Genomic DNA, 14,389 nt, shown 5'->3' on the forward strand with positions numbered 1-14,389 from the left:
TAATATTTTGATGCTACTGGGGTTTTTTTAGTTATCATTGGAAAATCTACATTATTCCTATCATCTTAAGACCCCAGACAAGCCAGCAAGTATGCCTTGTAACTTGCCTGTAAAAGCAGCAGTGTTGTATCCCAGCAATGACACTCATGGCACTAGCCAAAAAAAAGCCATGGTGAGTGTTCCCTGGACAGCCCACATCTTCTTGCCCTTGCTCTGAGACTGGGTCCTTCATTTCCTCTTGTAGGAATCTGTGTCAAATGGGACTGCTGCTGTGTTACACTGCTCCCTTTCATGATAGCAGCCACCTAGCAAAGAGGTAGGATGAGTGAATCAACTGATCTGAAAGATTGTAAGGTATACGTAAAAATGCCCAGTGCAACAGCCTGGCCTCTTTGCCTGGGGCAGAGGCAAAGGAGACATCTGTGGCCATGAATATTTGTTGAAATTAAGCCCTCCTCTTTCCATCTTACTCAAGCTTGAAAGAGAGGCCTTGGACTAGTACCACTGGGACTTGCTGTGGTCCAGCACTCTCTTTTGCTGTTGATTTTTGGGTTTTTGTGTTACTTCCACGTGACTCGGAACTTCAGAATTTCATTTGGTCCAGAAAGTGGAATTTAAAATATTAACTATATGTGCATATGTATGTTAGTATATATGTGCACCTGTGTGTGTGTATTGCCGTGGCTGAGCCAAAGCGAAGCAGTGCTGTAGGAAGCCTGCTCTGATCAGACTTTCAATGTGGGATGTAATTATGCCTCCAATTTTCAATCAGTAAAATTCTAGCCACCTTGTGCATGGAGGCAAACACTGGGGTGTCTCTCCCTACCAAAGCCTGTCCTGGAGGAAGTTAGCTTCTTTTTGTAAAAGGTTAACATAGAAGAACCCATTCTGCAGAAGTCACTTATCTAAGCAGCTTTACTAGCTGAATGCTGACCTGCAGCCAGCTCTGGTTTTTGCTGTAGTCACCACACTATTTCTTTTCCTCTGTTCAGCACACCCAGGGAGTCTGGGTAGCATAGCTGAATAGATATACAGTTGCCTGCACTATTAGGGTAGTGCAGGAGTAGGAAGTGTCAGGGATGTGGGCAGCAGTGCAGTTCTGCAGGGCTTGGACAAACAGATTCCCGTGGGCTGCGACTGCGTCGATGCCAATGAAGGTACAAGTGCCAGAGTTTCTATAGTGCTTCCTTCAGGGACCAGGTGCCATAATAAATGCCTTTCAGCAGCCTCCTGAGGGCACAGAGTTATCTGTTGACAACCTGCCTCCTTAGATCTGTGATTTCCAGTCTGGCTCCAGCCCATGTGTCTTTGCCCTGTTACTGCCCTCCTGCCTGAGGTGAGACCGACACAGCTCCAACAAGCAGTTGTGCTTCCTCATTTTGTCTAATCAATTGCTTAGGTGAGACTTAGTCTGTGTTTCAACATCAGTTATTTTGGGTATAGCAGATCAAGTTTCTCCATACAGAACGGATGTTGCTTCCCAAAATTGCTTGTCATCTTCTGAGTTCACATTTTCCATGGGTGAGGAGAAGTCATTTGACTTCTCTGTGATAAACAAGACTCAGTGAGCAAAACAGCAGTTCTGGCTTGTTATTTATTGACTGGTAATGTTCTTCGTAATGCAAAAAGCCCTGATGCTGCATACACTCCTCAAAAGTTAGTTGCCCCGTCAGCTGCCACTTCTTATTGTTTGCTTCAGAGCCTGCTGATTAACCCAGTTTCTTAGGCTTTCCTTTCCTCTAGTTAATGTATAGCTGCAGTTTGCTTCCTGCTTTGCATCCATATGCCAACCACAGTTTGCCATTTATTCTGCCAAATTTATAGCTACATGCTCAACCAATAATCTGTCTAGGTAGCCAGTATGAATTATGTGCAAAATGTTATTTCCTAAATCTGGATGTGATTATCTCTCAACTGCATATTTCCAAAAAAGCACCTCCCTTCCAAAGAGAGCTGGTAAGCAAGAAAGGAGAGCAGGGGCTTGCCAAAAGTGTTTGTGCTGCTGTGCTCTCGTACCTAGCAGGCTGTCTGTCCTCCTGACTAGCCAAGCTCAGTGCGCCTCTGCACAGTTCCTTCGTATCGCAGGCTGCTGGGCTCCTGGTCCTCACTGCTGGGCAGGGTCACGTGCTGGCTGGTCCAGGAGGTGACAAACCTGGGGAGTAAGGGCACCTGTCCCATGTACATAAGCTGCCAGTTCATCAGATAGTACACAGGTACTTTCCAAAACAAAATACTTTTGCATTCCAGTTCTGCTAAAAGGGAGGCTGGGAAGGAAAAGAAAACTGGCTGAACAAGGCGGGGTGGGGAGGGGAAGGGAAGGTAGCTTTCTCATTAAAAGAAACCTTATTACTTTTTCCCCAGACACTTGTATTACCCATCCTCTGAACTATTCAGTATATCTATCAATTTATCCTATTTACTTGCAAAATTATATAATTAGGAAAATTAACATCTCCTTTGACCTCCTGATGGTAATACCTGTCAGGTGTGAGTTACTACTTCCAACTCCATCCAAAAAACCCCCAATTTTTAAAAATTGAAAGGATTAATAAAATTTTCACATGCAAAACACAAGGAGAAATTGCTGGGTCTGAGTGATGTTCTCTGTTGGCACGTTGATTGCTTGTTGTACAAGAGGTGGCTACCCCAATACCAATTAAGATGAAGTATCCTGATGTGCAGGAGGTGGCTTTCCTCGCTTTCCAAGCCAGAACCAAAATGATCCACTGCTGCAGTGAAGCCTGGTTCCTGCAGAGCTCCTGCCTGGATGGGCTTTGAAGGAAAATGGCCTCATTACCTCCTAGCCTGAGCAAGCTGTGGGGATTCTCTCCATGACTCAGTGGGGATGGCAGAGGCCTTGGCCCTAGCCTGCTGGTTTTTGGTTCCCCCACAAAATCAAATCAGCTTCTCAGCCAGACAACTTCCTCCCCAAATCCTGTCCCCAGCTCTTTAATTTCCCTTCATCAGGCCCACAGATGGGTTTTTCCTCCCACTCCACTGGCAGGGGCTCCACACTCCGGTGCACAGTGCCCGGGAGATGTTTGCTTTCACACTGACTCAGTTCTGCATCCGTCCCACATCAAGACCACAGCAGGCCTAGACTGAGAGTTAAGAAAACTGCTCACAACAAAACCTGAAGCCACGTGAAATCCAAAGGGTTTTTGGTGTGTAGCCTAGCCTGGGTCTGAGGTTAGGTTTACTGACAGGGTCACAACCGGTCCTAGCAGTCCTGCAGTGCTTGTACAGCACATGCTTCACCTTCCCCAGACCTTCTGGAGATAGAAGAGTCAGGGCAGGATGCAGAAAAGATGCCTTGTGTACAGATAACCACAGAGATGCAGGCTGCGATCCTGCTTTGCATAATGCCCAGCACCTCTCCAAATTATCTGTTTTGCGCTGGCCCCTTCCAGGAGGCACTCATAAAGTGTGCCTTGTAAAAGGTTTGTCTCTGGGATTCGTAGCAACCTTTTTTGGACTCTGCTCCTCGTGCTGTGAGCCTTGTGTGGTTGTGTGTGGAAACATGACGTGAGCTCAACGTGGTGTATGTAGAATGCAAAATCAAGGCTGCTGCGTGATAAGGATTACCACGGCACAGTTAGGACTCTCCCTCTGTTGTGCAGTATAAGATTGCAGTGCTCGTCTCAGTTATGCATGGAAGCAGTGTGCAGGTGACTGCAGAGGAGGAGTTGGCCCATCATCTTCCCTGTCCACCTCTTCTCTGTCATGCTGCGCTGTAATCTGTTCTGTTTCTTGCAGCGAGGGGGTGGCTCTTCATGCTTTGCCAGCGGAGCTTAGTGAAGATGCAAGCGGGTGTGCAAGAAGCAGGGAGGGGTGCTGGGTGTGCAGAATCATTCCTGTGGTGCCCTGCCAAAAGTCCCTGCACTAGGTGGAACAGGCATCTTGTGACTTTCCAACAGTTTCACAATACAGAGCAAGATGCTGTTCTTTCCATACCCATTCTGCGTATTCAGAAGTTTCCATTAGTGTCCTTTCTCGCTGGTAGGAGAAAATTTTGCAGTAGGATAGGAAACAGGGAACTGAGATAGCAGGGGGTAGAGAGAGGGAAACAACTCATCACAAAGTTTTTGCAATGCTTGTCCAAAAAGCAATCATCTGTGAAGCCATTTCCTATGATCAAATACCCCTCAGTACTCACACTGTGAGCCTGAGCTGGCAAGCTGATGGTTACTTTCTTATGAGCATATAGAGGATTTAAGCACACGCACCTTGTATGCTTTCCTTCATCCTGGAGAGTTATCTCTGCAGCAGTGTTCAGGCTTCAAAGCCAGCATCTTAAGAGAGTGGATTGAGCTCCTCTTGAGATGCTGAAAGTCTCATTCTCCTGTTCTCAAACAATTGCTTTTTGAGGGTTACATACATCACAAAATGGCACAGTCATGAAAACATGATATACACCATATGTACATTCACTGGTTGCTTTTGTTTCTAATAGTAGTTCAGACTATTATTGTGTTTATTTTCCAACTGAATTTTCCAACTGAAATAAATGCAATTCTTTTTCTGTCAATTCAAAGCTGAAACAGCCACAAAACCAGCACTGGAATATCTGGTGTTTTGCTCTTCACACCGGTAACTATGATGACCTGAAAATAACATAATGTTTTCTGTGCTTGTTTAATTCCTGCTGCTGCTGCTCCATGGACTTCATTTCAACAGGAAAAAGAGATCCGGAAAATTTGTTTTTCCTAACTGGCTGTAAAAGTCAAGGGAGGAAATGTCAGTAGGGCTCCATCTTAGGAAGCTACAGACAGCTGGACTGTATATATGCTGTAGTACTAGCAGCCACTCTGCTCTTTGAAAGCTGTGATCTGACTGAGGCTGTTCAGCCTCCAGGATTTGTGGGCCACAGCTGTATGGCAGTTTCTCAAATATTTATTTTTTTCTTCAGTTTCCAAAGCTGTTCCTAAAAAGGGATTTGAAAAGGTGAACAGGTAGCAGCTAGTCTCAGAAGTCAGAGGAGACAAGCGAGTGGGCTCTCTTTATGCAGAGGGAGATAAGGACAGACCAAAAGACTGTGCTACCTGTCAAACACTGTCACTTTATAATATGCTGACCACTTACAGTGTGGTTGTTTCCCAAAAAGTCTCTGTTCTGTCCCAATTAATCACTTACTGCAGCTCTAGGTTGGTGTTGTGCCTAGTTCTGCAGCTCTCCCAGGAACACCTAGGGCCGACTCTGGGAAAATAAGATGCCATAACCCCCTTTATTGCCTGAATGAGGGTTAAATAGAGCTCACCTTGCCAACTAGTCATCTGAGCTGCATTGCAGATCAGAAGTGGCAGGGAGACTGGAAGGTCATGGACCACACATTGTTCTGAACTGCCCTGTCACTCCACAAGAGGTTTTGCTTGGGAGAAACTTGCTGCTGCTTGTTTGATTGCTGCTCTGTTTTGGAAATGCTCTAAGTGGTGCAAAGCAAAAGATACATGGTTGTGCTGCACAGCATGCATTATCGGGGTGCCCTGTTCACACATGCAAGGAGTGAACTGTTGTTCTCTGTTGTTATTTCTTTATCAAACAGATCTGACACCCGTATCCCTTCTGCATACCAAGTACTCTCCTAGGCCTGGACACAAATGCTGTGGTGGTCTGTGTAGTCTATTTGAGAGACAGAAGTTTTTTTGAAGCCTACCAACTGCTGAATGTAAGCTTTAATTCAGAAAATTTAAGGGCTTTTGGGGATATATTATATTGGCTGACATGCTGAGTTTCTAAGGTACTTTTCAGGAGTATTTTATGGTAGCAATGAAAGTAAGTTTTGGTTTTCATCTTTTTTTCACATACATCACTGTTTACTAAGTCTGCTTTTCTTTGAGACATTCTAGTTGCAAAACAGTTGTTTCTAAGAACACTGCCAAGCTGGGGTTTCCTGGGGCTTTTACTTGATAGCATTCTTAATGCTGCGGAAGAAATTAATCTCTCTCTCCCAGTCTTAGTCTTTGCCACCTAGAAGATGCTGCTCTGGTCTCCTCCAAGACTTGTTTTTTTGGTGAACAAATCTAAACAAAAGCCAGCTCTCCTAAAAGACTGGGTATTACATGTCACTGCAGGCAGGCTGGGATTTCCCATGCTGGCCAGAGATATTGCCAGGCACCGTGCTGATGTCTCAGCTCAGGATCTTAGGTATGTGTCAGGGGTTGCACAGGGAGGCACTGATAGTGCTTGTCAACGACATGAAATGGCAGCCTAACCACATGTTCCTAACGCAGCCCAAGATGGAAGAAATTGTGGTCAAAAGCTTTGTTTGACAGGATAGCCAAGTAGAAAATGTCACCTACATGCAACAAATTACAGCCTGTCACGGTCATGCTCCACACAGACCCTGACAGCTCTTGAAAGCTGAAATCATGTACCCTCTCACTTGTACAAATTCGAGCAAGTTGCTTCTGCTGTGCCACTGCCAGCCAAGTGCTCTCTCCAGAATTAGGCATTTTAATGTGGGAAGTGAAAATAGTGAAAGTTCCCCCCTTTCTGCCCTGCTTGTTCCTTATCTCTGAGAGGACAAGAAGCTCTACCTCCTACCAAGGCAAAGGATTTCTCAGTTAGATGAAATGATTTACAGGATGAATAACCACATAATGACGGGCATGAGACAAGTGCTAAATTTACTACAGCTCTGTACTGGCTGACCTTGCATAAAATGAAGCCATTTAGTAATAACTGTCACTTCACGTCCTGCTTCTGGATTACTGCAAAACATCACTGTTGTTCCTTAGTTCTTACAAAATCAACCATATAGCTTTGGCAATGGTACTCAGAAATGCTGCCATCTCCCAGCACACTGGAAATATCAGTTGTTTACCAGAAACAATTCCCTGGGGGTCACATATTGTCTCTGCTGAGAGACAAGTGTGCCAGGTACTCACAAAAAATTTGCCTTGAAAAGCCACAGTGATAATTGACCTGTTCAGGAAGCTCTTTAACAAACTGCAGGAAGACTGTGTTTCTAATGGCTCTGGGCTTCTCCATCACCATGACTGATAACTGCTGCTGAATTTGGTGAAACAGTTTGTTTACAAGTCCTGACATAATATGTATTTTCCTGAAAGTCTGATAGACAGCAATATGTCATTATGCAGGTTGCAGGTGCTGGAAGGTTATTGTTTTGGTCAGAAAACAGCTCTAGGGGATTTCTCAGTGTAATGTTGTTTTTCAGTTCATGATGTTTTTCAGTCCATGCCTCTTGATGAATGGTTGGTAGAGAAAGTAGGTTTTTGCAGGCTTAAAATTTGATCCAGTGTATGTGGACAGGAAAGCAGGACCCAGCATACCCAGTCCCACATTCAGTGGTGTGAGCCGCCAAGCTTCTCTCTGTCTTGGCTTCTCGCTCTGTCAGATGGAAGCAGTTTTTTCTTACCAGTCAGGGAAGCTGCAAGATGCACTGTTCTGTTGTATCGGTGTTTGGGATCAAAGGTACTCGGCTACCTGAGGGCCTGGTTTGGGGTTCCCTGGAGTCAACAACAGCTGCTTTTTGAAGCAGTCCTAGTTACTAAGCAATAGTGATGTATCATAATCTGGGTGTATCAGCTCATAATGCTTAAACTGAAACTTCTAAATAGCAGCCACTTACAGCTCAAGTCTTCATCTGAATTCAAGGGCTTCAGTAAACTGTGTGGTTTCCAGAAGCACTGAGCTACAGATATGATGGGAGATGATATAAGCTATCTAAATCTGCAGAAGATCACGCTGCTGAAATCCTAGTTCCTGAAGGCTTTTTTGCTTGAAAAGTCTTTCCTGAGTTAGTAAACAATAATGGTCATGCAGCTCCAAAAATAAAAGCTAGGATAGTCCTCATTCAGGTGGATGCATACATGAGTTTATGGACATGCAGAACTATTAATAATATAATTATCATTTTATCCAGTTCTCCTCCTAGTATATTAGAATACTCTATTAAGAAAACTAAATTAAACTTCTAGCTGTTGCTGCTCTCAGCTCAAAAATATAATTAGATAGGTCTGTGTGATGATGTGACAGGCAGTTGCTGAGCTAACTTAGGTATGCTTCTCATGGTGTTTCTAAACAAGCCACAGAAGCGTTAGTAAGCACAAGATAATTGGTAACATGGACTGGGACAAAAAGGTGTCTGTTTTGTTGCTTCGTGACTAAGGACACATCAAACATTAGCTAGGTATCAGAAATGAGGTGAAAGATAACTGCTTTGAAACAATTATAAATATTCTGCCTTCTAAAAGGGCTGTTTGGAATGTTTTCCTGTGTTTGGATGACACCTCATTGTCATTTTAAAGAAACACCGAGTGGAAGAGGGTCTGAGAGTCTTACAGCACATCACAGATGAGGCAGAATCTATCCAAAGCTATCGCCATCAAAGTGAGGTGCTGCCAGAATAGATCTGTCGCCCATCAGCAAGGCTGATGCATTGCTCCGTAGCAGACATGGAATTTCATCCATGATGTTCCTTGTTTCTCAATGCTAGTCATGGCACTTCTCATACTGGAGCTATAGCTGCTTTTTTTTTTTTTTTTCCTTTTTCTTTTTTTTAGCTTGAAAAATATCTGGCATCTGGTCCCTGAAAAGGGTCTGGAGCAGGTTTGGTGGAACAGAGAGCTGTAGCAGGTGACTCAACTGAACCACCTAAGAGTGAATGAAACTAGAAAGGACCCAGAAGGGATACAAATGAATAGAAAAGGAATGAGAATTTCTGATAATGGTGCACAAACCCTTTTTAATTAGACTATCAGTGGTTCTTGTATACTTTTACAAACAAGTTTCTGGATGCAGAATGCCTCTTGAGACACACTAATACTGTTTTTTTTTTTTGACCCAGTTCACACCAAAAAGGCAAAAGGCTATCTTCTGCACTCTGTCTTTGCAGTTCCCATTGCAACATGTATACCCTGGAGAGCAAATCTACAACTTTGTGGAAGCATTAACACCTTTTCGGGGAGTTTTATGTTCAGATCTCTTTCTTTCTGCATGCATTACATATTCGTCCCCCCTACAGAACAGGGCAGGAAAGGTTTCTGGGAAACTGGGCTCTGCCTTTTCACTAAAGGAGGACAGACGTGCCCTGAAGTCCTCCTACACGATACCAAATGCTGTGCATTCAACAGACCTGCTGGTTAATGATCTTGCCCATAAGTAATGCTTTAACCATAGAATAGCTTTTGTTTGCTTCAAAAGCCACAAAGCCAAAGAGGAAGTGTAGGAGAATGTGGGCAGGACGGTGGCCAGGAGCCTCATGACCTCATCTTTTTCCGCCACACGGGGATTGGTGGCCCTGCCTGGGACAGGGTTTAAATTCCCCGAGGTCGGAGATGTCAGGCAGTCAGGGGACGAGGGGAGAAAACCAGAGCTGCTGGGACCCAACTGGCTGGAGCTGCTGCTGGGATCACTAAGAGCACTCTTGTCGCAGCTGACTCCAGCACCAGGAGAGGTAATTCTTTGCTTTTTTACTTGACATGTGCCATTCTGTCTGCAGCTTTAGTCAAGGAAGGCGTTGGGCAGGAGACCTTTGAAAACTGCTTCACTGGACAGGGATGTTTGATGTTTCTCTGTGGAAAAAGGTGTGCTTTTATAGGAGCAAGGTGGCTTTAGCGATGCAAGGTATTATATATAATCACAATTTTAAACCTGTATGCTGATAGATGTCGGGAAGAGGTTACTGAAAACCCTGCCACTGAATCAGGTGCTGGAAACTCGAAGTCGGTACTTGAACACAGAAAGCTTCCTCCCTCGTGTAACCACTGCCTGGCAGTGTCACTGTTTATCCTGGCTGGCTTGCAGTTTCTGCTGCACGCTACTGAATGGATGGGACACACACCCTTCTCTGCGTAATTCTTGAAATTGCAATACCTCTAATAGAGTGTCCTCTCTCAGGGCCAGCCTTACTAATGTATTTTAAATGTGTCCTTAGTAGCCTTTCTTTCCTGCTATGATTTACTAAAGTTTTAAATGCCTCTTCTTCATCAGTAAATCAGTTTAATTTCTCAGGGATATTCCTTATCCTGAGACAAGGATACAGAATTCGTATTGATCTGTCAGGACCAAAATTTACTGTAGCTCAGCACTCTCCTAATTTCAGCAGGAATCATTAATTTATTAAATTGTTAAAATTGCAATGTGAGCAGATATTTCACTTCATCTCTTGCTTGGAAACACAGGTTATTCTGTTGAAACTTCTGGAGGGGGAAATAAGGGTCTATCAATAAAAGCAGTTTATGTTCATATAAACTGAGTTTACTCACAGCGACTGCAGTTAATAACCCTGAAAACTAGTTTTAAAATAACTGAAAAGAGAATCCAAGCTGAGTTTGTCTTGTCCTGTCTCTTCTGACAAAATGATGTTAAATGAACGAAGATAAACCAAAGCTGATCTTTATAGCTCTTTGTTTTTCACAAAGCTTTTCCTTTGCCCAGTGCAAGTCAGTAGATGACAGAAGGAGTCTGCTCGCCTTCTCAGTGTGGCTACTCTCACCACTGCTCAGCACTTCTCAGTACCTGGTTTTAAAATTCTTGTAGCTTTTGAGTTGCTAAGTCATTACAAAACCAGCTGGCTGTGGGGTGGTGATGGAGGACAGAGGAAAAAGAATGGCATGGGCAGGTTGAATCCTTAGCAGCTCTTGGCACGGTGAAGTACACCAGAGGAAAGAAAAAGCCTATGGCATTTTTGTGGTATTTTACCATGTTGACTCACTGTTCCAAAATATTTTCTAGGTAAAACATCACAATGAAGGTGGCAGTTCTGTGTTTATGCCTTATCAGCATCACCGCTGCATGGCCAGTGAGTAAATCACAAATGCGTATCAGCAATTGCTTGCATGTTTTCTTTGCATATTAGCAAGAAATTAATACTGACAAATGTTTTTTCTCTTTTCTCCCTTTAAGGTGAATAAATCCAAGCAGCATGCCATTTCTGCCAGCTCCGAAGAAAAATATGTAAGCTCCTTTTGTCTTTCTATTCATTTTCTTTAATAAATCCTTTTTGAATTTTTTATACACACTCTAATACACATTGTCTGATACTTGTTTTATGATTGTAGCTGCTTGCAGAACATGTCCTCACCTGGCTGTTATGAGGCAGTTTCTCAGGTAGCCAAAGCAGAGAGCCACTGATGTCAGTAGACTTCTGCCATGTTAGGTGTCCTGGTTGTGGGCTTTCATTAGTTGTATCTCTGGACCAGCACTGGAAACTTTTTGTCTTAATGAAAAATTTGTAAGCTGTCAGTTAAAAAGAGAAAAGGACTGTAACATGGCACAACTACTATAACCCACATTCATTAGTGTGGATCAGATGACAATAGTTGGTGTTGGAAGAGCACTTTAATCCAATTCTCATGATTTTTTGGAGTGGTGTGAGTGAAGTATTAGTCTTGTATATAGCTATTTGATTTATACTCCATTGCCAGCTACTACCCATGTAAAAATCAATTCTTTGAGAATCAGCTACTGCACTTAGTTTAAGAGTCTTCATGATGTGGGAGATAAATCCCACTTGGGAAAAGGACCTGAGAATTAGCAGAAACTAGGGTCGTTAGATATAACTCCAAATTTCACTCAATAAAAATGAGCTGGAGAAAATGACCTGAAATTCCCCAGGCTCTGCCAGTGGGAGAGGCACATCTTCTCTATTATATTGTCTGGGTATAATGTTCATCTGGGATCACAGCTTGTTCTGAGTCCTCTTCCTACTACAATGAATTGCTGAGGACACATCCTGTACAAAAGGAGTATGTATTGCAGATGCCACAATCTGTCTGAAAACAGAGGTTGTGATGTAGGCAGTTTTGCCTGCTCCTGTATGCTCCTTTATGGATTAAAACCCTCTTTTTTTTTTTTCCTCTTGAAGGACCCCAGGGGCCATCACTCACACAGATATCACCACCACCACGTGCATTCTCAGTCTTGGGAGAGCCTGCAGCGCCCACAGAATGACCTGGCATCACCTCAGCAGGTATGGGCAACTAACTGGAAGAGAAAGTAGAGCATCTTTCAATGCCAGGATTTGCAAGTTAAGATTAAGTGCTTAAAGAATAGTCAACATGCTGATCAGCTCTACTGTATATGCTTTTGTGGGCTAATAGTGAGTTTTATGTTGTTTTCAGACCCTTTACTCTTCAGAAGAAAGCGTGGATCTCCCAGTACAACCGGTAAGTGTTTTGAACAGCAAAATGTCAGTTGAGTGCTGCAGGGCAGCCAGTGCGTAGCAGCACTCATTTTCTTCAATCAAATGCAGTTCTTGTGGTAACATCTCTCCCTAAATAAAAACAAAGCTTCAGGCAGGGTAAATAAAAATAAAGCTTCAGGCAGGGTAAATAAAAACAAAGCTTCAGGCAGGGTGAGGTGAATTCAGAGCAATTCGTGCACATAGCTCCTCAACAGCGCATAAGCCCTGGGTGAGCAGGACAGATGCCAGTCTGCACATCTCACACATATGTTCATTTGCCTGATGCATAATAAATGTTTTCCAGCACTTTCCTGATGTGTCAAGCAAGAGCCATGAAGATGTGGATGATGACGACAATGATAATGATTCTGATGACACGGATGAATCCGATGAGGTTGTCACGAGTTTTCCCACAGACATTCCAGTAACTGTACCCTTCCCGCCTTTCCCTTTCACCCGGGGAGACAATGCTGGCAGAGGCGACAGTGTGGCCTACAGGGTGAGGGCAAAAGCCACAGTGGTGAAGTCTAGCAAACTCCACAAAGCTGCAAAAAAGGTAAATGGTGCTGAGCAGTGGTACCCAGGTTTTTGGAAAAGGGTAGTGAACTTGAAAATGGACATGTTATTTTATGGGAGTCAGTTTTGAAAAGGATTGGTGGGAGGAAAGTAGGTGTAAGTGAAGGAATGTATTTCCTTTCTCTGGGTACCCCAAATCGGGGGGTATTGATGGCCAGAGGGCTGTTGATGTGCCAAGGCAGGAGTGTAGCCTGCTGCTGCAAGCTATGCAGTACTGCAATTTGCACTATCATTATGTACTTGCACACATGAAATCTGAGGCCAGGATCAAACTTGAGTTTCTCATAATGTAACTCCATAAAAGATCAGTGTCTCCAGGCAGAGATTATCATGCAGGCTTTGCGTGTCCCTGCAGCCTACACAGCTTGCTTTGGTGCAGTACGGCAGCACCTGTTGACAGATCAGTTCCTCAGGAATGACAATGGCTCTTTCTTGTTTTGCTCTCTAACACAGCTCATTGTGTATGATGCCACCGAGGAGGATGAGAGTGCCCTGGATGCAGACAGCCAGCAAGCAGGGCTCTCCCGGGAGGATCCTGCTGCCCACCACTCCCTGGGGAAGCATGCCGTCAGTGGGGAATGGGCTGACAAGAGCCACGGGCAGGACAGCAGCGAGCTGGACAGCAAGCAGCATGACCGGAGCATGGAAAACGACAGCCGGCAGAAATTCGATAGCCATGAAGTGGAAGGAGATGATAGCAAGGTGGGTGTCAGAGGGGATAGCCACCAGAGCATGGAAAGCAGGGAGACACAGGTCCGTGTTTCTGCTGAGATCCCCGACGATAACAGCAATCAAACATTGGAGAGTGCTGAGGATGCTCGAGATCATCACAGCATCGAAAATAATGAAGTCACCCTTTAAAGAGAGACAAATGTAATGTTTCCCTTCTTTTTCGATTCCTACCTAAGGGGAGGGGGGAGTAGCTTCGGGTAACTGTTTGTAAATGTAGAGTGCATGGTGACTTTTCGGGTTTGGGGCAGCTTCTTTACCCAGTGGCCTCCCCTCGGCCGCCAGCAGTGCCAGCCCTCCACACTGCATGTCATGCTGGCCTTGCAGGATGCAGTCGGTAGAGGCGCGGGGAACAGAGACAAACACTGTCGGATGCACAGAGCGAGCGTTACCTCTCTGGCATGCTGCTCTCTGTACTGCCAGCCTGTATTTTGCTGTAAACTGGATTTAAATAAAAACACAAAACTCGGTACCTGTGGGCTGCGTTACTGATTGCTGGGTTGGGGCGGGGGGAGCTTTCTGGCTGTGTGAGGAGCTTTAATACCTCTCCTTCTTAAAATTACGTGAAACAGCTGTTCCCCCGCAATTTATTAAGCGAATAAAACCCCTCCGTGGGGCCTTCACCGAGGGTGAGCGGCGAGCTGGCCTGAAATATTCGGCCCCTGCGCCCCTACCACAGAGGCGCCCCTACCACAGAGGCGCCCCTACCACAGAGGCGCCCCTACCACAGAGGCGCCCCTACCACAGAGGCGCCCCAGGGCTTCCCGCCTCACGGCTTCAAGCCCTGGCGGGGGGCAGGGCAGAAGGAGGCGCCGCGCCCCTCTCTGAGGGCACAGGGAGGGAGGGAGGCCACGGCCGCCGCTCCCGCTGGGCGGCACGGCAACTACATCTCCCTCCGTACCCCGGGCTTTCCGGGCCGGCGCCGGAGGGCGGGGA

At 45.0% G+C, this 14,389-nt stretch overlaps 1 protein-coding gene across 1 annotated transcript; it reads left to right on the forward strand.

Annotated features, from left to right (window-relative positions):
• The first annotated feature begins 9,286 nt into the window (after nucleotides 1-9,286).
• Nucleotides 9,287-13,916, forward strand: SPP1 (secreted phosphoprotein 1). The gene is made up of 7 exons (XM_072862127.1): nucleotides 9,287-9,418; nucleotides 10,699-10,765; nucleotides 10,870-10,920; nucleotides 11,831-11,935; nucleotides 12,087-12,131; nucleotides 12,453-12,704; nucleotides 13,178-13,916. The coding sequence occupies exons 2-7, from the start codon at nucleotides 10,712-10,714 to the stop codon at nucleotides 13,583-13,585; spliced, it is 915 nt and encodes a 304-aa protein (XP_072718228.1). The 5' UTR covers nucleotides 9,287-9,418; nucleotides 10,699-10,711; the 3' UTR covers nucleotides 13,586-13,916.
• The last annotated feature ends 473 nt before the right edge of the window (nucleotides 13,917-14,389 follow it).

Source organism: Ciconia boyciana, chromosome 5, assembly GCF_034638445.1.
Source record: "Ciconia boyciana chromosome 5, ASM3463844v1, whole genome shotgun sequence".
Classification (NCBI taxonomy): Eukaryota; Metazoa; Chordata; class Aves; order Ciconiiformes; family Ciconiidae; genus Ciconia; species Ciconia boyciana.